The 25,548-nt window shown below is 47.3% G+C and overlaps 1 protein-coding gene across 1 annotated transcript; it reads left to right on the top strand.

Annotated features, from left to right (window-relative positions):
- Positions 1–3,808: 3,808 nt before the first annotated feature.
- LOC132085758 (zinc finger protein 135-like) lies at positions 3,809–23,374 on the top strand. Its single transcript, XM_059491196.1, has 2 exons — positions 3,809–4,317; positions 22,486–23,374. Exons 1-2 carry the CDS (start codon positions 3,932–3,934, stop codon positions 23,372–23,374), a joined length of 1,275 nt encoding a protein of 424 aa, XP_059347179.1. The 5' UTR covers positions 3,809–3,931.
- Positions 23,375–25,548: the final 2,174 nt, after the last annotated feature.

Here is a 25,548-nt window from a genome sequence, read left to right as displayed (position 1 = left end):
TAAATATCAAAATTGGGTGAAAAACAAAATAAATGAGGGGGGGAAACACTGAAATGTGGTAAAAGGTGGGAAGATACTGGGCTGACGCAAAAAATCTGAAAATGAGGTGGAAAAACAACTGGGATGAGGGGGAAATTACTGGGATAAGGTGAAAATACCAAAATTACGTCAAAATGTGAGGGGATAAGGCCCAAAACACCAAGATTAGGTGGGAAAATATCAAAATTAGGTGGAAAAGGAACGAAATAAGGCCAAATATAATTAGCGGGGGGAGGGGGATCATGAGGATGAGGGGGGAAATATTGGGATAAAGGAAAAAAACCCAAATTTAGGTGGGAAAATCCCAGCCCAATTGTAGCTACTCCCAGTATGATCCCAGTCACTCCCAGTATAATCCCAGTCACTCCTAGTATGATCCCAGTCACTTGTAGTGTAACTCAAATCACTCCCAGTCACTCCCAGTATGATGCCAGTGGCCCCCAGTGTGATTCCAGTTGCTCCCTGTCAATGACCCCAGGAGCCTCCAATATAATCCCAGTGACTCTCTGTCTCTCCCAGTATATCCCAGTCCCCCCAGCATGCTCCCTGTCACTCCCACTTCCCCCCAGTTGCTGTCAGCATGATTCCAGTTGCTCACAGCCATTCCCAGTCAATCCCAGTATGATTCCAAGCATCCTCAGTGTGATCCCAGTCTCACCCAGCATGGACCCAGCTGCTGCCACTGTCATCCCAGTGTGATCCCAGTTGCCTCCAGTATAGTTCCAGTTGTTCCCAGTTCCTCCCAGTATGATCCCAGTTGTCCCTAGAATAGTCCCAGTACCTCTCAGCAAGGTCCAGCTCATTCCCAGTTGCCCCCAGCATGGTCCCAGGTGCTCCCTGTGTGCTTCCAGTCCCCCCAGTATGGTCACAGACACTCCCAGCATATTCCAGTTGGCCTAGTACAGTTCTAGTTAGCGCAGAATGATCCCAGTCTTTCCCAGTTCCTCCCAGTTGCCTCCACCATGATCCCAGTTTCTGGCAGTTGCACAAAGTGTGTTCCCAGTGGCTCCCAGGATGACCCCAGCAGGAGCAGTAGTCACTCCCAGTATGGTTCCAGTCACCCCCAAGTATGACCCCAGTCAGTCCCAGATACTCCCAGCATTATTGCAGTCATGCTCAGAGTGACTCCCTGTCATTCCCAGTGTGGGCTCAGTTGATCCCAGTCGCTTCCAGTATGGTTCCAGTCAGAGCCAGCACCTTCCCAGTCACTCCCAGTATGATCCCAGCTATTTCCCATAGGATCCCAGTATGATCTCAGCATGGGCACAGCTGCTCCCATGATCATCCAGTAGTGTTCCAGTTGCTCCCATTTACCCCCAGTGTGGTTTCAGTCTCTCCCAGTCACCCCCAGTTGCCCTGAGTTGCTTCCAGCCTGATGCCAGTTGCTCACAGCCACTCCCAGTCACCCTCAGTGCAGTCCCAGTTCCTGCCAGTATGATGCCAGTCACTCCCAGCATTGGCCAGCTTCTCCTACTGTGATCCCAGTAGGATCCCAGTAGCCCCTAGCACGGTTCCAGTCACTCCCTGTTCCTCCCAGTGTGATCCCAGTTATCCCTAGTATAGTGCCAGCCAATCCACAGATCATCCCAGTCCCTGCCAGCGTGGTCCCAGTCATGTCCAGTTGTCCCCAGTGTACACCCAGTCATTCCCACTCGCTCCCAGTTACCCCCAGCATGGGGTCCCAGTTCTTCCCAGCATGGTCCCACCTGTTCCCAATGTGGTTCCAGTCACCTGAGTATGGTTAACAGATACTCCCAATATATCCCAGTGTCCCTCAGCATGCTCACAGTCATTCCCAGTTCCCACAGTACAAACCAGTCCCTGGCAGTGCTGCCACTGCTGGGATCCCCCGGCCCTGTGTGCGTTCCCCCCGGCAGATGTGTCGAGAGGAGCCCCAAGGGCTGGCACTGGCCAGGCAGGGTCCCCAGCAAGGCCTAGTTTGGATGTGCAGCCCCCAGTTTGCCCAGTTTGCCTCTCCTTTGGCCCGGGCCGGGTTCCCCCCGCCCGCAGCGGCTGGGAGCAGCCGAGAGTGCCGCACTGCCCATCCCGACCTGTCCTGGCTCCATCCCTGCTCCTGCCGCGTCTGCGAGGGCTTCGGGAACGGGGCACCGAGGGTGTGGCTGCTGCTGGGGGAGGAGGAGGAGGGAGGGAAGGGGAAGGATGAAGGAGGACAGCCAGAAGGGATGGAAGAGGACAAGGAGGTGGGCTGAGGGAGGAGGAGGAGAAGGAGGGATGGAAGAGGAGGAGTGGGAGGAAGAGGAAGAGGAGGGACAAAGGCATATCGAGGAAAGCAGAGGGAAGCCCCAGCCCTGAAAGCCCCCCTGAGCCTGGACTGAGCCCTAGTGTGGGCAGCAGAGAAGGGGAGGTTTCTGCTCCTCAGCCCAACTCAGGTGAGACCCCACCTGCAGAGCTGCCCCAGCCCTGGGGCCCAGCACAGGAAGGACCTGGAGCTGCTGGAACCAGTCCAGAGGAGGCCCCAGAGGTGCTCCAAGAGCTGGAGCCCAGCTGGCCTGGAGCCAGGCTGGGAGAGCTGGAGGTGCTCACCTGGAGAAGTATCCAGGGAAACCTGAGATGTCCTGCAGCTCCCTCTGTGCTCTCAGCCAGGCAGAAGCAGGCTCTGGATTCAGCCCTGGAGGACTGCAGGTGTTGGGGGTGATATCCCACAGATATTCTGTGGTGTATCTCCTCCAGGATGCAAGCTCCTCGATGGAGGAGTGAATCCAGGAATGTGGCTGTGGTCGTTCTTCCTCATGGCTTCCCCCAGCCTTGCTATTCCCTTGCCCATTCCTGTGGGATATAGTGCAGGTTCAGGTGCCTCAGCACCACCAAACCCTCCCCCGACCCTTGGGATTGAGACTAGTGATGGGGAGCTCGGCCCAGATATCCTGGGGGTCCCTTTTCTGGGGGGATGTTTGGAAAATGAAGACCTGCAAAACTGAGCAGAAAAGGCCCCTTGTAGGGACAGCAGAGCCCTGTGTCCCCCAGGAGCCCAAAGTGGGAAGCCCAGAGAGGGGGAAGCGCTGCCATTGGCAGGAGCCTCAAGAGCCTGGAGAGGGGCGGGGGGGACTCCTTGGAGCCGCTGCAGAGAATGAGGGGAGAAGGGACCCCCAAATACCCCAGCATGCCTAAATGGGGAGACAGAATAGAGAGGAGCTTTTGGGATTGCTGGGACACCCAGCAGCCTGGACAGGGAGGAATCCCAGAACCCCAAAACTGAGAGACCAGAAATGGGGAACTCCTGGGAGGCTTTTTTAGAGATTTTTATGGACACATGATGCTGACATCTTGACATGGACTTGGGCAGGGGGACCTTCAAACCCAAGGTGCTCATCTCTTGTTTTTCCCCAAACCAGGATTTCCTATTGCCAACCCCTGGGAGTCTGTGAGGAAGAGGAAGATGCCCCGGGACACTGAGGCAGGTGAGGAGGAAGTCAGTGCCCCTTTCCCCTCTGTGCTGCTCCATCTCCCAGCCCAGCATGGCCCCCAGCTGCAGCACAGCCCTGGGGGGATCTCCTTCCCCTCCCCTCTGGCATGGAGGCAAATCCCATCCTGTCCTTGTCCTTCCTCCCCCAGAGCAGGAGCTGAGCATGGAGAGCAGGGAGGACAAATGCCCACAGCAGAACCTGGTGGAAGAGGCCGTTTTGAGCGGCTGCACGGTGCAGGAAGCCAACGGGGAGGAAAAGCTCCGGAGATGCCTCACGAGGAGGGGCTGCAAACGCAGATGATGGGGATCTGAGGAGGAAAGCCCACCCTAAGCCAGGGAGGTGGACAGAGCTTCAGCCAGAGCTCAGAGCTGGTGATCCCTGAGCAGCTCCATGATGGGGAGAAGCCCCACAAGTGCTTGAAGTGTGGGAAGAGCTTCAGCTGTAGGTCTCACCTGCTCCACCACCAGATGATCCACACTGGGGAGAAGCCCTATGAGTGTCCTGAGTGTGGAAAGGGCTTCAGAGACAGCCCCCAGCTCACCATCCACCATTGCATCCACACCGGGGAGCGGCCCTATGAGTGCTGGGAATGTGGCCAGAACTTCCTCCAGAGCCCCCACCTGACCTCCCACCAGAAGATCCACACTGGGAAGAGGCCCTACGAGTGTTCCGAGTGTGGGAAATCGTTTCAGACCAGCTCCCTTCTCCTTACACAGCAGCAGATTCACGCTGAGGAGAGGCCCTTCCGCTGCCCCAACTGCAGGAAGGGCTTCAAGCACAACTCCCACCTCACCAGGCACCGGCGCATCAACACCGGGGAGAGGCCCTACGAGTGCCCTGAGTGTGGGAAGAGGTTCAGGACCAGCTCAGTCTTGAATCAACACCAGTGGAGGCACCGCTAAGGGAAGCCCTGCAAGTGCCCCAGCTACAGGAGGAGCTTCATGCACTGCTCCAACTTCCTCTCCCATCAGAGAACCCTCATTGCAGAGAGCCCTGGTGACCCACATTCCCAATAATCCAAGTTGGGAAGACACCTGGCTGGTCTCTACATCATCCTGGATCCCAGTAGGCACCTGACTCAACGCTGGGGCAGGAACATCCATTGGAAGCTCCATATTGGAAACTCCTTGGGAAGAGCTGATTTTTTACCTTGTCTTGGTTTGAAAGATGGGTGTCTGCTAAGGAAGGCAGGAGCCCTCCTTGGAATGGAAAATGTAAACCTCCTTCCTCTGAATTATTAGAATCATAAAATTAAGGGGCTCTCAGGCAAAGATATGGGAATAGGAATAACAGTTCTTTACTGGTGTGTATAATAAAGCAAACAAAGAACAACAACTACAGCATTGACAGAGGCTCTGCTGCACAAACCCACAGGGGCAGCTGATCCCGGTGGCCCTGCAGGGCTCAGGGAGCACCAGAGTGGGCTGGCAAGATGTATCAGCAGGCAGGGGGTGTGGGGTGTGAAAAACACCTTCAATCTCCTGTGAAAATTTAAAAAGTTTAATAAAGAACAGTAGGAAACAAGGACCATATAGCAAAAGTTATTACAGCCAGGTGCATCTTGGCACTCAGCTGGGGATACCCCTTAAATACCTTTTCCCTTACACCAACCTTGTGAATATTCATAGACCCTTATGCATAGTAAACATTTCACCAAACCAGTTTATATGTTCCAAGAACTCCTTAGCATATCTCGTCCTTGGATCTGCTGTTTTAGAGCATGAGTGTTCCTGGCTTGTGGTTTTAGTCCTTTTTTTATCATCATCTTCAGTTTTGGGTCTGGTCCACACTGCCTTCAGACAGTGGTTGCTGATAGTTAGCAGATCTGTAGAGGTGTCCTCATCCTGTGTTCATTGTGTTAGGAAAATGAATCCGCAAACATCAGAGATTTATGCCCAGAAAGGAGACAGAGGAGTCCTTTGACTTTATTTGAATAAAGGGAGAGGCCATGGGGCATTCCCCTGGGGTCTCTCAAAATTTTGGAGGATGCAGCCTCCTTTTTATCCCAATTTCCCTTCTCTCTTCCCCCATTGGCTGCGGTGTTTGAGAGGCACAAACTTCCTGAAATACCTGATACCAAAGATTTCCCTCTAATGAATAATTTTAATTTTTAATTCTTAAGGAATTTAGGGGTTTCCCTCATTGTTTCTTTCATCTTTCAATGTCCAATTTCATTTATCAGCAAACCTAATTTCTTTTTTATTTGTAAAGGCAAATATCTTTTTCCATTGATCAGTGGAATCCTTCCCATTGTTTCTTTTATCTCTCAGTGCTAGTTTTGTTTACCAGCAGACCCACAGCTGGTTTGTAAAGACACATCTGCTGTTCCTCTCAATTGGATGTTATCCCAACCAAAGCAGGCATTTTAGCACAAGCATAATTATATCAGCTATTTCACTCTATGTCTAACCTTAATTAGCAACAGAAATACAAACTATATAGCAAAGTTATTTTAACACCACAGATATAAAATCCATTTTTACATTTGTGAAAAGCCAGTATTATAATATGTATCTATACCAGGGGCGGCAGGGCAGGGAGAGCCAAGCTCAGGGTCCCAGGCAGATGGGGATGGCTCCCTCTCTCAGTGAGGTGGGTGTTAATAAGGTCCCAGTGCAGTCTCACAAGCAGAGGCTCACCCTGATTTGCAGAAAAAACCCCACAATTTGTAGAAACTATAAAGCCAGTATGATCGATTTCAGCACTGGATGGTGCTCCCTAAGGACATAGGCACCTCCGAAAATTCCCAAGTCTATTTTACCTCTTAACTTGTTGCATATGCATAAAAGACATGTACATATGAGAGGAATGTGGGATTGTCTTTACAAACCTGCTGTGGGTCTGCTGCTAGATAAAACCAGCACTGAGAGATAAAAGAAACAATGGGAAGGATTCCACTGATCAATGGAAAAAGATATTTGCTTTTACAAATAAACTTTAGGGTTACTGATAAATGAAATTGTACGTTGCAAGATGAAAGAAACAATGGAGGAAACCCCTAAATTCCATACGATTTAAAAATTAAAAGAGGGGAGTTATACGTTTGAGGGAAATCTTTGGTATCAGGCATTTTGGGAAGTCTCTACCTCTCAAGTACCTCAGCCAATGGGGGAAGAGAAAAGGGAAATTAGGATAAAAAGGAGGCTGCATCCTCCAAAATTTTGAGAGACTCCAGGGGAATGCCCCATGGTCTCTCCCTTTATTAAAATAAAGTCAAAGGACTCCTCTGTCTCCTTTCTGGACATAAACCTCTGATGTTTGTGGATTCATTTTCCTGGCACACACGTATTAAACTGTCTTATAAATTTTATGAGCCTGGCAGTTGTTTTGTCACGTAGTCGTAACCCAGATTCAGTTTTTCCATCTGCTTCAGCCCCAGGGTCGGTGCGGGAGCCCCGTCTCCTTATCTCTCTTCAGCTTGGGTGTTTGCATTCCTTTCTAGGTAGCCTTGAATCTCCTTTGTTTTCTCTGCAGGCTTTTTTGGGAGCACACAAGTTAACAGACTACAGGAGATTAAACAGCAGACTTCAGCTAAATCTAAAATTGGTTTCTACCCCGAGTTAAATTTCTAACCCACAGCTGGAGAAGCAGCTCTGGGCTGGGCTCAGGAGAAACTCACAAATAAGAGAAGTGCAGCCAGATGCCCTCCTCCCTGAGCTTGATCACATCTTTTGTTTTCTTAAGTATCCAGTTGTTAGTGTTTCCTAGCAATTCTCTAAGTAAAAAGGAACAAAAGGACCCCCCAACATACCTTTGCACCCTAAAAATTCTGCTCTGTCCAATCGTTTCTTCTGGTGGCATTGAGCATAGCTGGATGATCCTTGGAGGTCTTTTCCAACCTAATTATTTTCCATCTTTATCCCATCAAAACACTCAAAATGGAGGTAACAATAAAGAAATTAAACAAAGAGATCTAAAGCTGCACCACTTCACTGGAATTTGCAGCTGAATTGGGGGTTCAGAGGAATATCTAGGAGGATGTGGGTGTTGTAGGGCTGTGGGGCCACAATCTACCACTGCTGTGCTGGCAGTTTGTCCCCCTGAGCCCGTCTGTTCTCCAGGAATTCTGGTTCTGTCCCAGTCTCTGGCCTGGCTCTCCCCATTTGGGGTGTCCCCCCAAAGTGCCCAAATCGCTGCTGAAGTGCCTGAGCTGCCCCTGGCTGGGGATGTTCCTGCCCACCAACCTCTCCTGGTCAGTGCCGGGGGAGTGGGAGGGGGTTTGGGGGGTCCTGGGGGAATGGGGAGAGGCTTCAGTGGCTCTTGGGGTGTTTGTGGTGCTGGGAGGGCATTTGGGGGGCTTTTGTGGCAGACTGGGGGGGGGGGGGGGGTTGAGGTCCTGGCTGGGCTGTGTGGCTTGGAGAGAATTTGGGTAGGTTTTGGGGGAGATGGGAGGGGGATTTGGTGGCTCTTAGGACCATTTAGAATGCAGGGAGTGTCATGGATATATTTTCTAAAAAATTCTTTCGCTAGGATTTTTTTCCTGAGGAGCTGAGAAGCCTCAGAAAAGAAATGTAAACAATAACTATGTGATGGCTGTGGAATGTGATCTGGAGATGGTTTACCAACAGGTGCATCTTTGATTGGTCTCATGTGGTTGTTTTTAATTAATGACCAATCATAGGTCCAGCTGTCTCAGGACTCTGAGCAGTCACAAGATTTTATTGCTTTCTTTGCCAGCCTTCTGATGTCTCCTTTCTCTTTCTTTAGTGTAGCTTTAATATATCATTTTCTTATGTATCATAAAATAATAAATCAGCCTTCTGAAACATGGAGTCAATATTCTCATCTCTTCCCTCATCCTGGGGACCCTCAAACACCACCACAGACGGAGTGCTTTGGGGGAGTCCTGGCCAGGAGCTGTGGGGTGGTTTGGGGGGTCTGGGAGGGGTTTTAGGGCAGATTTGACCCCCCAAAGCAGACACCAGACCCCACCCCCCAAGATGCTGCCAGGGCTCTGTGGCTCCATGTTGGGGTTCATCCTCCTGGTGCTGCAGGAGAAGGTGAGGAGGGGCCCCCAGGGGCTCTGTGTGTCCCCTCATGCCAGTGTCACTCCCTTGTCCCTCCTCACAGGGCTCTCCTGCCCCAGCTCCTGCTCCCCAGAGGGAATTTGGGGAGGGGGCAGAGGGGGTGCACAGCCCCCATCAGGAGATGACCCCGGCCCAGCCCCTTTGTTCAGCACGAGGCTGGGCTCGGGGCTGATGGGAAGCAGATCCTGCAGCTGAGACAGTGTCACTGTGATGTTTTCTGAAAAATCCCTTTGCCAATGTGAAAAACGCCAATCACTTGTTTTTAAAATTTTAAAAGTTGAATAGTAATATAATGCTTATAACAATAGTAATACAATTAGGGTAATAATAATTTGGACAATTTGAATTAGTACAATATGAGACAATAGAGACAAAGAGTTACAGACGTCCAGGTACCTTTTCTGGGCAGCACGAGCCCAAAAAAGAACACACATTAAGAAATGATTAACCCTTAAAAGCAATGACCCGTTGCATATTCATACACGTCATACATGATGCGTAAATTCCATTCAAACACAGGATTCTGTCTGGTCATCGTCAACATCTTCCTCTGAATCCTAACAGCGCCTTAGAGGTGGGAAGAAGTTCCTTTCTTCTGATAAGCAGGCAATAAATTCTTTTTCTCTGAAAGATTTAGGGTGTCCTGTGGCTGCTATCTTGCTGTGAGTCCTTTCTAAGAAAAATAATCCTACATAGCATAGTTTCTATTTTAACAATTTTTATAACCTAAAACTATATTTAACACACTACTAAAGAGAATTAATAGAGCATTACTTTCTAACACAACACATATAATATTTATTTGAATATTTGCGAAAAGCCAATCATAAAGTACATGCATTTTTCACAGCCAGGATTTCTTCTCCTGGGAAGTTGAGAAGCCTCAGAGAAAAATGTAAATAATAATTATCTCATTGCTTCTCCTTGTGTTCTGCTGCTTTAGAATGTGGTAGGTGAGTCTTCCATTGGTTCCATGTGAATTGTGTTTTCTTAATGACCAATCACAGCCAGCTGTGTTGGACTCTCTGCGGAGTCACGGGTTTTTATTATTCATTCCTTTCTAGCCTTCTGATTTAGCCTTCCTTTTTCTTTGGCATAGTTTTAGTAGAATGTAATGTAATGTAATGTAATGTTATAATACAATGTAATATAATATAATATAATATAATATAATATAATATAATATAATATAATATAATATAATATAATATAATATAATATAATCAGCCTTCTGAGAACATGGAGTGATATTCTTATATCTCACCTCATCCTGGGAACCTCACAACACCACAGACTCCCTGTTGGGAAGGATGAAAGTTTGACAAGAAATTCTCACAGATATGTGTGCTTGGCAGAAAGATCTCTGAATGTAGAACCTGAGAATGGAATAGAGATGGAAGCAAGTTTTGATAGAGAAGAAAAGAATTGCTGAGCTAGTCTCACTGGATAACCAAGGAGGCAAAGGATGTGTTAGTTAGAAGGGGTTTTTATGGCTTAGAGCAAAGGATAAACCCACCTCAAACAAGGAGATGCTTTTACCAAGCAGAAGGATACCACAGGCAAACAAGACACATGGCAAGTAGAAAAAAGGTCTCAGAACTTTCCATTGCAAGGAAACTGAAAAACAACTTCTAGCTTTAACTGTAATGTACTAACTTTTAGTGATTGGAGAATAGTACCATGAATATGGTAATTATAATAGTTATGATATAGGTATCATTATGATATGATATATTATATGATATGGTATTATATGATATTATTGATATAGTAATTATCATATGATACGACATAGTAGTTAGGCTATAGGTAAAAGTTAAGGTATAGATTGGTTGTGCTGTATTAAATTATTCGTATACTGCAAATAAAGGAATACAGGCTCCCTGGGAGAGTCCTGTAATTTTACCTGCACCCTAAAATCTGAGATTTCAATACTCACACCATATCACAGGATAAAATAATGACACTTGGCTTCATAGCGCTCTTTCAGTCTGTTATGTACTTCATCATTTAAGGATTATCCAATTAAGCTCTCCAGTTAGTGAAAGAAATCTTTATGCTCAGCAAAGAAAAGTATATAATGCATTGTAACCAAAATTAAAGGGTGTCCAGGCTTGTGTGCAGCTGGAGCTGACAGCTGTAGGCACAGGCTCTGTCACCCATGACCCTGGACTGCTGTAACCTCTGGGATGGAATAAACTGCAGTTTGTATACAATAAACTGCATTTTGGAGAGCCGCCTGGAGTCCCACATCTCTCATTTAGGCTCTTACAACCTTCCCCTTTGTCAAGTCCTCAGCCGTTGTACAGCTCATTAGAGAGGGTTGAGGGCTGGAGATGAAGGCTGCAGTGCCCACTCTGAAGAGGTGATAACAGCACTGTGCAGCTGGCACTGATCCAGGGTATGCTAAGGAGACCATGCCCAGTGGAAAAACAGCTCCTCAACATGGGATGGACAATTCTGGCCATCCCCTCCAGCCCCAGCCCTTTGTCTCAGTGGCCACCTGGGCCCTGCCTCACTGTCTGTGACATGACACTTGCCCACTGGATCCTGTTACAGCTGCTTTGCACCAACTTCCACCTCCTTTCACCCTAGACCTGGCTGTGAACAGGCATGAAAGGGTTGCTGCTAATTATTTAAAAATAAATTATTTAATTTAAAAAAAAATATATTAAAAGTAATAGCAACAAGAATAGCTCCCTGCCTGAAAAATACATATTACATGGTTGGCTCTTCACATATATTAGAAGGAATAATATACGTGTTATATTGTATTAATTAGTAGTACTGTATTTTTTAAGTAGTGTGGTAAATATAGTTTTAGGCTACAACATATTATTAAAATAAAAACCATGCCATGTAAGATACTTTTAACTGGCTCAAAGAATAGATAAGATAATAAAGAAATTCTTCGCACAGAAATAACAGCAACAAGACACCCAAAATCCCAGAGAGAAGAATTATTGCCTCCTTATCAGGAAGAATCAGGCTTTTCTACCTCCTTTCAGACTCCGTGGAGCCAAACCTTGATTTACAAGATGAAGGGGGAGAAGTTGACAATAAACAGAAGAATCCCTAGTTTGAAAGGAATGTCTGCATCATGTATGAGATATTTTAATATGCAACAGGCTGTTGCTTTTAAGGGTTAATGCTTTGTTAGCATGCCATGCTTTCAAGAGGAAAGCATCCAAATGTCAGTAATTCTTTGCTTTTTATTTTCTTTATTGTCTTAACTCTGTCCAAATTCTTATTGCTCTAATTTTTATTACTATTTTATAACCATTTTATTACTATTGAACTTTTAAAATTTTAACACAAGTGATTGGGGATTCTCACACCAGGAACCCCTCAGAGCCCCACAAGTCCTGGCCCCAGTGAGGCTGACAGCTTCCCTCCCAAAATGCTGCATTCAGTTCTGACCCAGCACTAAGAAATCCAAGAAGAAAACAGAAATCTGATGACAGAATCTTGCAAAATCCCATACAAGAACATTCTGTTATAAAATCACAAGTATTAACAGAAGCTGAGAAAGTCAACAACATTAGAAAATGATGCTGTAGATGAATAATGAGATGGATGGTTGGCTCTCACAATTAAAGAGTGAATATTAAATATATGCTAAGAGAAGTTTTGTAGATTTATAGTTATGTGTGTGTGAAAAACGCCAATCACTTGTTTTTAAAAATTTTAAAAGTTTAATAGTAATAAGATGGTTATAAAAATAGTAACACAATTAGAGTAATAACAGTTTGGACAAATTGAATTAAGACAATATGAGATAATAAAAACAAAGAATTACAGATGTCCGGGTACCTTTTTCTGGGCATCACGAGCCCGGAAAAAGACCCCCGCTAACAAAGGATTAACCATTAGGAACAGTAGCCTGTTGCATATTCATACACTTCATACATGATGCATAAATTCCATTCAAACACAGGGTTCCGTCTGGTCAGTGTCAGCTTCTTCCTTCTAATCCTAACAGCGCCTCCAAGGTGGGAAGAAGTTCCTTTCTTCTGATAAGAAGGCAATAAATTCCTTTTTCCTGAAAGATTTAGGTGTCCTGTGGCTGCTATCTCGCTGCAAGACCTTTCTGTTAAACAAAGCATCTTACATAGCATAGTTTCTGTTTTAACAATTTTTATAGCCTAAAACTATATTTAACACAGTACTTAAGAGAATTAATACAGCATTACTTTCTAATACAACACATATAATATTCATTTTAATATTTGCAAAAAGCCAATCGTAAAATACAGGCATTTTTCACAATCCCCACTCTTATTCTTTGTAAATCATTTGGCTTGAGCAATATTTCTTATCTACTTGCATCTTCTGGACTCTGCTGGCAAAATAAAACAGGGGATTACAAAAGGAAAAAATATATATAAACAGCTGTAACACATAAAATGAAAGATCTTCATTTCTTCTAATACATTACCCCACCGGCTAGGTTTTAACATTGTTTTCTAATTTTTGGACTGGTACCTGGGTTGTTTTATGTATATATATATATTTCTTCTTTGATTTCTTTTGCTTTTTCTAGAATGACTTTTCTGTGGTCATCAATTTTCAACAATCTGATATATTGAACTTTCCACAAACACCTCCTTCTTTGGCCAATAAATAGTCCAAAGCCAACCTATTCTGATACCCTACAGTTTTTGTTTGACTTAGCTGACTTGGTATTAACTCTAATGCTTGGGCAGCCTTATTTACTACCATTTCTGTAACTGCTTGGAGTCTTGTAATATGATTCAACAGATGATTTGGAGTCAATATAGAGTTAGATTGCTGTGCTGGTTTTACCTTTTCGTTTATGATTTGTTTTTTTACTAAATCTTAAACCGTATCTTCAAGATTAAATTTAAAACAAATCCATCTCTCTCCTTTTGGACATTCAATTCCAAATGTATTACCGCTTTTTCCTAAGTTTCTTGTAGTCCAATAATTTACTCCGTTTTGCCTACAGGTTCTTAATTTGGATGGGTTATAACAGTGGCTGTTGACATGGGTGTGTGTAATAAAAGAGGAACTTTGGTTTCTTTCCATGTGATACTTTCTGTAGCCTTTTTGACACAATCTTGCTGGTATCCTGAAAAGGAAAAGACAACAAATGAGTGCCAGAAACAGGAATAACAGAGGTCCAGTACACCTTATACTTCCACCTCCCATGCCTGTGAGGCTGCAACCCACAGCAGGTGTATTTGATCTTCCTGGTGTCAAAATACAGAGGCCAATCTTGTCTTGCCCTCTATTTCCTTGTCACTTTCTCCTAACTACTTTCCAGGCAAATTGTTTTTGACACCCTTTAACTGTGGTGTCCTACTGTTCCTCAGGTATCTCTCATTCAACAGGCACTAATGATTGCCATCCACAAAAGCAAGTTATTACTTTAACACTTTTTGCAATAAGAGCATAAATTTTGTGAACCACAATACTAATTACTTTCACAATTCCAGCATTTACTTATAACCTAGCTAGCATATCCAGTATTGGAATGAACCAAATAAAGTTTACTGATGGAAATGGTAATTCCCCTTCTCCCCTGTACGATTCCTAGGCTAAGGTCAGAATACAAAACCAGTCTTGATCCTTCTATCTGAAGTATTCCTCCCCAAAGGAGATGTTTTATTCAGGTAGTGCTCAAAACCAGTGATATAAGTGTTATCTTATTTCTTAATTCAGTGTTATTCTTTGTAGATTTCTTAGATCATTTGAGTTTTTCTAAACTATTACCACTCAGTCCCCATTGGAAAGTCAGTTCGGTATCAGTCGGTTTAAATGTGATAGTCCATTCCTCAGGTTTCTTCACAAGTCCTTTGATTCCGCTGGCATGAATCCACCCTCTTTCCATGATTCTGATTGTTGCTTCAGTAGTACCTGGAAAGGACTTCTTAATAGCATAGTAATAAAAGAAAGATAATACTGCATTAACTTTTACCATTCACTTTTCTTCCAAACTTTCTGGGTTTAGCTAAAAGCTTTCTCTACAGCAGCCTCTTCTTCAGGAAAAAAAAACCTTCTCGTTAACAGCAAACAAAACACACAAAAGAAAAAAACCAAAAAACTTCTTACTTAAGAAAAACAAACTGCTTTGTGAGGTTTGGACAGTCATCAATCTTTGCTTTGATTTTTATCTTTTAGTGCTAGTCCCCCCTCCCCATCTCTTCACTGCCTTGCTATCAGTGCTGTTCTTCACCCTTCCCACGGTGCTGCCCCTTGGCTGCAGGGCCGGAGCAGGGGAGAGCAGCCCCGGGCATGGGGACCCTGGGGGCTGCCTTGGGTCTCTTTTGCCCTCTCTCTCTCTCTCTCTCTCTTCTTCTCTCTCCTTCTCTTTCCTTCTCTCTCTCTTTCGGCCCACTTACCGGGCCCATGCTGCCATCCTGGGCTCGGGACCCCGACAGTCTGGGAGCCCCCCAGCAGCTCTGCCCCGGAGCCAGCCCGCTCCTGGCCGCAAACCTGTGTCCTCTGCTGCCAGCACTGCCGCGGGTCACCTCCATGGATCGGTCCCTGCCGCAGCCCCCGAGACCCCGCTGCTCGTAGGGAGCGCTCAGACACCTCCCAGCCTTGACAACCCCAAACTTGGCGTGCCCAGGTGCTCCTGACATTCTTTTTCTTTCTCTCGTCAACTTATCCTCTTTTCCCTTCAAGCTTGGCCTGTTCTGCTAAGGCTTTTCTGGACCCCAGTGTGGCATTGAATAACCTCTTAACAATCATGTGTTAAGATACATCCCTACCTTTCATGCAAAAAACCTTCATTCACACTTCTGCTCTCTTCTAGCACCAAGATGTCATCACTTCACATTCTAACATCTCAGAGTTTCCTAACTACCTCTCTACTTCAACTTCTCTCTTTCTTCTCTCTAAATTGTAACCTTTATGGGGTCGATATTTAATCCTCCCCTATTTCCTTCTCCAGCCTAAACTTCTTTGTTGATTTTTTTTTTCTTCATCCTCTTGGCGTAATTTCAAAACTCTAGCTGTCATTTTCCTCTTTTCTGATATCTCTTATTCTTAATTGCACTTGTAAGACTCTTCCCAATAAATTGCTACCTGCCCCTGGGACCAATAACACATCTCCCATCTAAATTTTAGTTTCTTCCCTCCATTACCACATCTTTAATGACTAGAAATGTAAAACTTTCTCTTTTTGCCCCTGTTACTTTCACTATATGTTTGCTCACACTATAACCTTTTGGAACGTTTAACAGGCAGGTTCTCTCTCCCCCTGTGTCTATTACAAATTCTAATTCTTCTTCTCGGGGACCCACTTTTAAAGTTATCACAGGCTCCAGATGGTATTTGTCCCCCCCAAAAAATTAGAGCCTATGACTTTTTTATTTTTTTTATGTGCCCATTTCTTTAAAGATTTTCAGATCTTCTGCTTACTTAGGACCATTTTCCTTTTTCTCTCAAGTTTGTTTATCTATTTAGTTGGAGTTTCTTCTTTCCCCTTGAAAAGCTGTCCCTCAAAAACATTTTGTTTTCGCATTTCGCCTTTGATATGCTGTCTCATTCATTCTCTTGGTTATGTAATTACGATAACTATTCATGTATTTACTACCCTCCTCATTATTTTAACCCCACTCAGGAGGTACAGTTGGCATTTTGTCTTCTCTGGGGGTCCTTGCGGATTATCTTTTTCTTAAGCTTTTGTTTCAGTTGCTCTGATTAATTGCATTTCTTCTTGAGAAAAATATTATTTTAATTACCAACCGCATCTCTTCTCAAGTATAAATGTTTGGACCTAAAAATTGGTCTAATTGTTCAGCTATGTCTATGGGATTCTCCAAATATCTCTTTTATTTATTTCTTAAAATTTCAGACTTCAGACGAAGTCAAAGGAGCATTTACAAACTCTGATCCGTCCCCTCCTATGAGAACCTCTCTTAATGGAAATAGACCAATCCCTTTATCCCCTTCTTTTTGGATTTTTATCTTCTATAGCCTTTCTCCTGTATATTTAGGAAGAATCAAGAGAGGGCTTTCTTCTAACTGAACTTTTAGTGTTTCGATAAGGTGATTCCTTTAGAGTTTCTCTGAGCAGCCGGAGCTGTGGTTACCAAGGGAACGGAGCTCGGGGCAGGACAGGGAGACTCGGCGTGACTCAGAGTCTCGCTCCTCCAAAGGCGGGGTCTGCAGCCGGGATCGCCCGAGGGGATCGGCACAGCTCAGGTCTCGGTCCTCCAAAGGCGGGGTCTGCAGCCGGGATCGCCCGAGGGGCTGTTCCGGTGCAGACCGAGCTGGAGTGTGGATAGCGCCCGCATGGCTCACGGTGGCTGATCTGGCAGAGACAGAGCAGCCGACTGACCCCGGCTGCAGCAGAGGGAGCCGACAGAGTCAGGGCAGCTGGGGATGGGACAGACGGGACCCTCCTTCGGTGCGGTGAGCGCGGTAACCTCGGTGCACACGGCAGGACAGACCTGCACCCCCTGCACGAACTGCGGAGCGGCCGCGGGCCAGGCGGCCGGGACTGAGGCTGACGGACTGGGACAGACGGGCTGGGACAGACGGGCTGGGACAGACGGACTGGGACAGACGGACTGGGACAGACGGACTGTGCCGGAGCCGGCACAGGGGCTGGGGGGGTGCAGCTGCGAACGAGTGGGGGAACGAACGGCAATGGATGAGGTAATTTTGTTCTCAGCTTTGTACTTTCCCCGTTTTGCTTTTATTGCCTTTCAAAAATGTTATTTTCTTACAGCCTCCCCCCTCCCCAGCATGTTGTATGCTCTTTTTCTTCTGAATTAAACGGTTTTTACAAATAAATCCACAGTTTAACAAATCTAAACTTCTGCTTGGATACTTTGAAATGGTCGACGAGCTAACTCACGACCTTCTCATATTGTTTTCCTCATCACCCTTTTATTTATCTTTTGTCAAATTATACATCTTTCAGGTAATTGTTTTTCTACTCTAAAAATCTCAGTGCACCCATAGTGGCTTAAAAAAATGATCACACAAAGCCTGAGTATCCCACCGGGCTTTTTGATACATGTCGTCTGCTATTCCCTAGTAAGTGTTTTATTATCTAATTGTCTTCCATCAAGATGTTTCTATTTTCCCGATTTATCTTGTTCACCACCTATCTTGTTTTAATTCCCGGTTTTTTGTTTGTTTTTTTTTTTTTTTTTCCTTCTCTAAACTTTGGAATTTCCAATTTTTCTTCATTTGGAGTTAATATTAGCTCTTTCAGCTCTATTTTCTGCTGCATCTTTAGCTTCTTGATCTGCCAATTATTTCTTCCAGTTTCTGGGTCTTTACCTTTTGGTGTCCTTTAATATGTACTATTGCTATCTCTCTTAGGTAATTTTAATGCCTCTAAAACCTTGAAAATAAGTTTCTCATGTACTAATCTTTTTCATCTTTAATTAAGTAATCTCCCTTTTTAAATTTTTCTTGAGGCATGTGCTACTCTAAAGGCATCCCTTGAATCGATATATAACTCCTTTCTTTTGTGTTAAATTTTCTAATGCTCTTTTTAAGTATATAATTCACAAGTTTGCATGTTTTTCTCATCAACTTCTGCGTACCCTGTATTTTGCAAGGAGTTGTATTTCTGTTTGTTAACATAACTCCCAAAGTGCTGTCTTGGGGTATTTCTGTTGGTAATTTTTTCTGCTTTTCTTTTCCTGTATCCACCTTACTGGATTTCTGTCTCATTTTTCAATTTTCTATCTATTCATCTCCTGCTTCTGTTTTTCACTTTTTACCAACAACTTAAATACCACTTTTCTTTCAACTACTTACACCCAAAAAAACCCCTTTTTCTCACACTGCTTTTCAATACAATCCACCTCCCTCCAAGGAGATATGGTAAGGCTTAAAATGCACAATCGACATTACCTATACTTTCATTCATCTACATTCACTCACTTTTATTTCTCATTCACTTTCACACATTCCTTCACACTCTCAAGACACAGAGTGGATCCTTATTGCTAGAAAATCACAGGTCCTTGTGGCCCCCTCTTTTGCTTTGGGGTTTACCTCCAGATCTCAGTGTCACCAGGCCCCCTAGAAGGGCCCTGACTCTGGCTGCCTCTGGTGTCCGTTCCCCTGTGAGGCTGTCTGCGTGTCTTTCACACTCTTCAGCTACGGCCCCCTCACACGCCCAGGGAACGCTAGCTTGGTTCGCAGGTCACTCACTCCTCTTTGGCCCAGAAGCCCCCACCTACCCGGGAGCTACAGCCTGGTGCATAGGTCACTCACTCCTCTTTCCACTGCCTCCCCCTTCCCACCTGCCCGGGAAGTTGAGGCTGACTTTGTGTGGGTCTCACTCGCACACACCACAAAACAACAATAAGGTACCTTTTACTTTCACATCACCTATTACAAGTTTAGGTGTTACTGGCCAGTCCTGGTGCTATTGGATATCCCTCAACCCAGCTGTGTTATCCAACCCAAAATGCTCTTGGGCAATTTTTCCCTCAATCCTGCCATGTTGTCCAACCCCAGATGCTCTTGGGTATTTTTCCCTCAATCCAGCTGTGTTGTTCAACCCCAGATGCTCTTGGGCATTTTCTGTCCCTCAACCCAGCGGTGTGGTACAACTACAGATGCTCTTGGGCATTTAATTTGTTTTGCTGTGTTGTCCAACCCTGGATGTTCTTGGGCATTTTTTATCCCTCAATCTGGCTGTGTTGTTCAACCCTGGATCCTGTTGGGCAAAAATTTTTCCCTCAATCTAGCTGTGTTGTCCAACCCTGGATACTGTTAGGCAAAATTCTCATCCCTCAATCTAGCTGTGTAGTCCAACCCCAGATGCTGTTGGGTAAAATTTTCGTCCCTCAATCTAGTTGTGTTGTCCCACCCTGAGTGTTCTTGGGCATATCCTCACTCCGACAGAATTCTGCTCAACCCTGCTCTTGGATGCTCTTGGAATATAAATCCCTGAACCCAGCAGGTTTTAGGGGCCCCTCCTGTCCCGTTTCCTAGTGGATTGGGCTAGGAAACCTTGCTGCCTACCTCCGAGGGGTCCAGCTCCTGCCTGAGACCCAGTCCCAGTCATCCCAGGGGTTCTTTCACTCTCTTATCACTCGCTTCGTCTCTTTACTGGTCGTTTTTCTCGCGAAAAGAGGAAAACGCAGCATGGGAGACTCCTCACTCACTTGGCAGGTCTGGGACAACCAGCCCGCCTCTCATTCACACACATTCATCCCCCCCCCCTGTTCCTGCCCCCCGCCCGAGAAATACTTACCAATCCTTTTTCCTTCCCGGGTTCTTCGTGCGCACTACTACTCTTAGGGGCCAATTACCACAGTTGTAGGGAGCCTTTTTTTTCCCTTCTCTTTGTTTTATTGCCTCCTTTTGTCCACAGATCCTAACCTGCGTCTGTCAGTCACTTCAGGGGAAACAAAGCGAGGCTGCCGAATAGGGCAGGGCGCGCCTTCCCCACTCTGACTCTCCTAAAGCACAGGCAGCGAGGTGCTAGCAACCATCCTCTGCTACCAAATTATGAAAAACACCAATCGCTTGTTTTTAAAAATTTTAAAAGTTTAATAGTAAAAAAAATGGTTATAAAAATAGTAACACAATTAGAGTAATAACAGTTTGGACAAATTGAATTAAGACAATATGAGACAATAAAAACAAAGAGTTACGGACGTCCGGGTACCTTTTTCTGGGCATCACGAGCCCGGAAAAAGACCCCCGCTAACAAAGGATTAACCATTAGGAACAGTAGCCTGTTGCATATTCATACACTTCATACATGATGCATAAATTCCATTCAAACACAGGATTCCGTCTGGTCAGTGTCAGCTTCTTCCTTCTAATCCTAACAGCGCCTCCAAGGCGGGAAGAAGTTCCTTTCTTCTGATAAGAAGGCAATAAATTCCTTTTTCCTGAAAGATTTAGGTGTCCTGTGGCTGCTATCTCGCTGCAAGCCCTTTTTGTTAAACAAAGCATCTTACATAGCATAGTTTCTGTTTTAACAATTTTTATAGCCTAAAACTATATTTAACACAGTACTTAAGAGAATTAATACAGCATTTCTTTCTAACACAACACATATAATATTAATTTTAATATTTGCAAAAAGCCAATCATAAAATACATGCATTTTTTGCAGGGGGGTTTCAGGTAGCTCTGGGGTGAATTTTGGAGGGAAGTGGGGGGGTCTGAGAGTCCTGGGGAGTTTTGGGGGTCTTGGGGAGGGTTTGGGGGTCCAGGGTGATTCTAGGCCAACCCTGGGGGGCTCTGGGGGGTTTGGGGTTCCTGGAGAGGTCTCGGGGGAGAATTGGGGGTCCCGGGGGGTCCCAGGCCCACCCTGAACCGAGGTCTGGGGGTTTCGGGGGGGAGGGGGCACAGCAGGGGTTCCTCCCCCCCCCTTCCGGATTTTGGGGGGGTCTCCCATGGTGACCCCTCCGCAAAAAGCTCTGAGGGCCCCCAGAAGTGGCTCCTGTTCCACCGGCCGGTGCCCCCTGATCCAGGACAGCCCCACTGAGTCTGGGGGGTTCTGGGGGGATTTGTGGGGATTTTGAGGTTTTGCGAGGCTGTTTGGGAATTTCAGGGTGGCTTTTTTGGGCTTTGGGGGATTTTGTTGGGAGTTTGGGGGGAATTATTGGGTTTTTGGGGGAGAATTATTGGGTTTAGAGATGCTTCTGTGATTTTGGGGGTTTTGGTGATTTGAGGTGTTTTGGATTTGGGGTGTTTTGTTGGGGTTGTGGGGGTTTTTGGGGGGGATTTATTGAAATTTTTGGGAGTTTTTTAAAATTTTGGTGACTTCCACTGGGATTTTTGGTGCTTCTCTGGGGTTTTTGAGGGTTTTCTTGTATTAGTCCAATCCCTCCCAGTATGATCCAAAGATGGCTCCACTGTGCTCCCAGTCCCTGCCAGTATGAACCAGTTGTGCTCCACATAGTTCCAGTTGCTCTCTTTCACCCTCATTTGTTCCAGTCCGTCCCAGTATGTCCCAGTATAGCCCAGTTCCCTCCAGCATGTTCCCAGTCACTCCCAGTTGCTCCCAGTTGGGTTTTTGGGGGATGTTTGGAGAATGAAGCAGTCCAAGGCTGAGCGGAAAAGGCCCCTCGGGGGGACATCAGGGGGTGCTGATGGCGGCTGCTGGCAGAGGCAGCCTGGAGGAGCAGAGCCCTGTGTCCCCCAGGAGCCCAAAGTGGGGAGCCCAGAGAGGGGGGAGCGCTGCCATTGGCAGGAGCCTCAAAAGCCTGGAGGGAGCAGGGGGGACTCCTTGGAGCTGCTGCAGCCCAGAGCAGAGAATGAGGGGAGAAGGGAGCCCGGGAGCCCAAAGAGCCCCGGCATCCCAAAATGGGGAGAGCGAAGAGGGGGGAGTTTTTAGGATTGCTGGGACTGCCAGCAGCCTGGGCAGGGCGGGCACCGAGGAGAAGGGGGACCCCCAATCCAAGCGGGACCCCATGCAGCTGGGACAGGGGGGAACCCCTGAACACCCGAGGGGAGGGACCAGGGACAGGGAACTCCTGGGAGGCTTTTCCAGGGCTGAATCTTGGTGTTTGGGAGGTTTTCGTGAAGCACAGATGGCCGGTGACTTGTAGAGATGGACTTGGGCAGAGGGACCTTCAAACTCAACATGCTCATCCCTTGTTTTCCCCAAACCAGGATTTCCCATTGCCAACCCCTGGGAGTCTATGAGGAAGATGCCCTGGGGCACTGAGGCAGGTGAGGAGGAAGTCGCTGCCCCTTTCCTCTCTGTGCTGCTCCATCTCCGAGCCCAGCATGGTCCTGGCTGCAGCTCAGCCCTCGGGGGGATCTCCTTGCCCTTGCCTGTGGCATGGAGGCAAATCCCATCCTGTCCTTGTCCTTCCTCATCCAGAGCAGGAGCTGAGCATGGAGAGCAGGGAGGACAAATGCCCGCAGCAGAACCTGGTGGAAGAGGCCGTTTTGAGTGGCTCCACGGCGCAGGAAGCCGACGGGGAGGAAAAGCCCCGGAGATGCCGCACGAGGAGGGGCTGCAAACGCAGATGGCAGGAATCTGAGGGGGAAAGAGCCAGCCTGGGCTGGGAAGGCGGCCAGAGATCAAGCCAGAGCTCGGAGCTGGTGCTCCATGAGCAGCTCCATGATGGGGAGAAGCCCCACACATGTGTGGAGTGTGGGAAGAGCTTCAGGTGGAACTACAAGCTCATCGAGCACCAGAGGACCCACACTGGGGAACGGCCCTACGAGTGTGGGGAGTGTGGGATGAGCTTCAGCCGGAGCTCCCACCTGACCAGCCACCAGAGGACCCACACTGGAGAACGGCCCTACGAGTGTGGGGAGTGTGGGATGAGCTTCAGCCGGAGCTCCCACCTGACCAGCCACCAGAGGACCCATACTGGGGAGAGGCCCTACGAGTGTAGGGAGTGTGGACAGAGCTTCAGGCAGAGCTCCAGCCTGATCAGCCACCAGAGAACCCACACTGGAGAACGGCCCCATGAGTGTGGGGAGTGTGGAAAGAGCTTCAAGTGGAGCTGTGACCTGATCAAGCACCGGAGGATCCACACTGGAGAAAGGCCCTACAAATGTGGGGAGTGTGGGAAGAGCTTCAGGGGGAGCTCTGACCTGATCAAGCACCAGAGGATACACACTGGCGAACGACCCTATGAGTGTGGGGAATGTGGGAAGAGCTTTAGGGACCATGACACCCTGATCAGGCACCAAAAGATTCACACTAGGGAGAGGCCTTACGAGTGTTCCGAGTGTGGGAATAGATTTCGGTTCAACTCCCATCTCCTCCTGCACAATCTGAGTCACACAGAGGAGAGGCCCTTCTTCTGCCCTGAGTGTGGGAAGGGATTTAAGTACAACTGCCAACTCATCACCCACCGGCGCATCCACACAGGGGAGAGACCCTACAAGTGTGGGGCATGTGGGAAGAGCTTCTCACAGAGCTCTCATTTGACCCGACACCAATACAGCCACCGGTAAGGGAAGCCCTGCGAGTCCCCTGAGTGCAGGAAGAGCTTTGTGCTCTGCTCCAGCTCCATCCCCCACTGGAGGAGGCACTTTGGGCACAGCCCTGGTGACCCACATTTCCTGTGATCCATGTTGGGAACACACCTGGCTTCTTATTCTTTTGGTTTGGCCTTAATTTTCTTGTCTTTTCCATCTCTTTGCAGTCCAAAGGTGAAGAGGGATCGATCTTTCACCTCAAAACCACTCAAATCATACTGAAAACAGCTCAATCTTAACACAAAAAGGCTCAATCCTACCTCAAATTGCTTGTTCCCACCTCAAAATCTCAATCCTATGCCAAACTCACTCCATTCCACAGGTACCGGGGTGAGATGGGGTTGGAAGGAGATGGGAGAAATGGGATCCCAATTTGGGAGCGATAGGATGGTATGGGAGCGTAGGAGCGATTGGATGGGGATTGTGTGGGGCTGGGTTTGTGGGATGTATTTGATAGCAAATAAAACTCTCAGACTTATTGCTTTCTCTCCCGTTCATGTTCAGTCCATTGCAGTTCTGTTTGCAGAGTGCTGCCTCCCAGAGTGCCCCCTCACAGTTGCCGCCCTTGGCCTGAGCCTGCCCCTTTCCCCTCACGGTTCCGCCCTTTCCCTGCCCCCTTTCCCCTTATGGCTCCCACCCTTTCCCTGCCCCCTTTGCCCTCACGGTTCGACCTTCGGGAACGGGGAGGGAGGAGGAGGGAGGGAGGGAGGAGGAGGGAGGGAGGAAGAGGCTGAGCGGCAGCAGAAGCAGCTGGAGAAGGGGAGAGGGAACCCTGAAGTCGCCGCTGCCCCGGGAGCATCACCCCCCATCCCACAGGTGCCCGGGGAAGGGGGAGCTCGGCCCAAACCTGCTGGGGGGTGCCTGGGTTTGGGGTTTTATTCAGGGGAAGTTTGGAGCTGGCAGGGCTCCAAAGCCGAGCCGCAGATGGCCCTCGGGGGGACATCCGGGGTCTCCAGGAGGTGTTTTTGGAGGGTCCCAGGGCCCACAGTGGCTGCTCCCAGTATGAGCCCAGTCCCTCCCAGACATTCCCTATGATGATGCAATTTGATCCCAGCACAGTCCCAGTTCTTCCCAATTTCATCCAGTGTGTTCCTAGTTCTCCCAGTTGTCCCTAGCATAGTCCTAAGCACTCCCAGTATGATCCCAGTCTCTCCCACCAGGTCCCTAGTCCTTTCCACTTGCCTCCAGCGTGTTCCCAGTTCCCCCAGCACATTCCCAGTGGCTCCTAGTCCGGTCCCAGTCACCACCCATATGGCCTCAGACACTCCCAGTATATCCCAGTTGCCCTGAACATTCTCATAGTCATTGCCAGGCACTCCGTTACCTTAGGGTGGTTCACTTGCCCCCTGTTTTATCCCAGTTGCTCCCAGTTCCTCTAATTATGTCCCCCAGCATGGGCCTGGTAGCTCCCAGTAACCCCCAGTCAGGGTCCAATCACACCCACTCTGATCCCAGTATGATTGTAGCCACTCCCAGTATGATCCCAGTCACTTGCAGTCTAATCCCAGTTGCTCTCAGACACTCCCAGTAAGATTTCAGTGCCCCCAGTGTTATCCCAGTTGCTCCCTGTCAATGCCAGCATGACCCCAGTAGCCTCCAGTATGATCCCAGTGTCTCCCTGTCTCTCCTAGTTTATCCCAGTTGCTTCCAGCTTGTTCCCAGTCACTCCCACTTCTTCCCAGTTGCTTTCAGCATCATTCCAGTTGCTCCCAGTCAATCCCTCCATGATTCCAGTCCCTCTCAGAGTGATCCCAGTTGGTCCCAGCATGGGCCCAGCTGTTCCCAGTGTGCTTCCATCACTCCCGTATGGTTAGAGACACTCCCAGTATGGTCCCAATTGAACTCAGTTGTCCCTGGTATAGTCCCAGTCACTCCCCATATGATCCCAGTTCCTCCCAGCATGGTCTCACTCACTCCCAGTTACCCCCAGTGTGGTCCCAGTTCTCCTCAGCATGGTCCTGGTTGTTCCTGTGTGGTTCCAGTCATCTCAGTATGGTTACATATTGAGAGTTTTTGCAGATTGAGGAGTTTTTGTTAGACAGTGGCCATATTCAGCCGAAGCACAATCCAGCCTGCTTGTACTAATGGACAATGGACACATGCACAAACAATGAATAATGGACATATTCAGAAATGGGGTTGGTATATCC

This window comes from Ammospiza nelsoni, chromosome 32 (assembly GCF_027579445.1).
Source record: "Ammospiza nelsoni isolate bAmmNel1 chromosome 32, bAmmNel1.pri, whole genome shotgun sequence".
Classification (NCBI taxonomy): Eukaryota; Metazoa; Chordata; class Aves; order Passeriformes; family Passerellidae; genus Ammospiza; species Ammospiza nelsoni.
The sequence above is the reverse complement of the archived record's forward strand: the minus strand, read 5'-3'. Positions and strand labels throughout refer to the sequence as shown.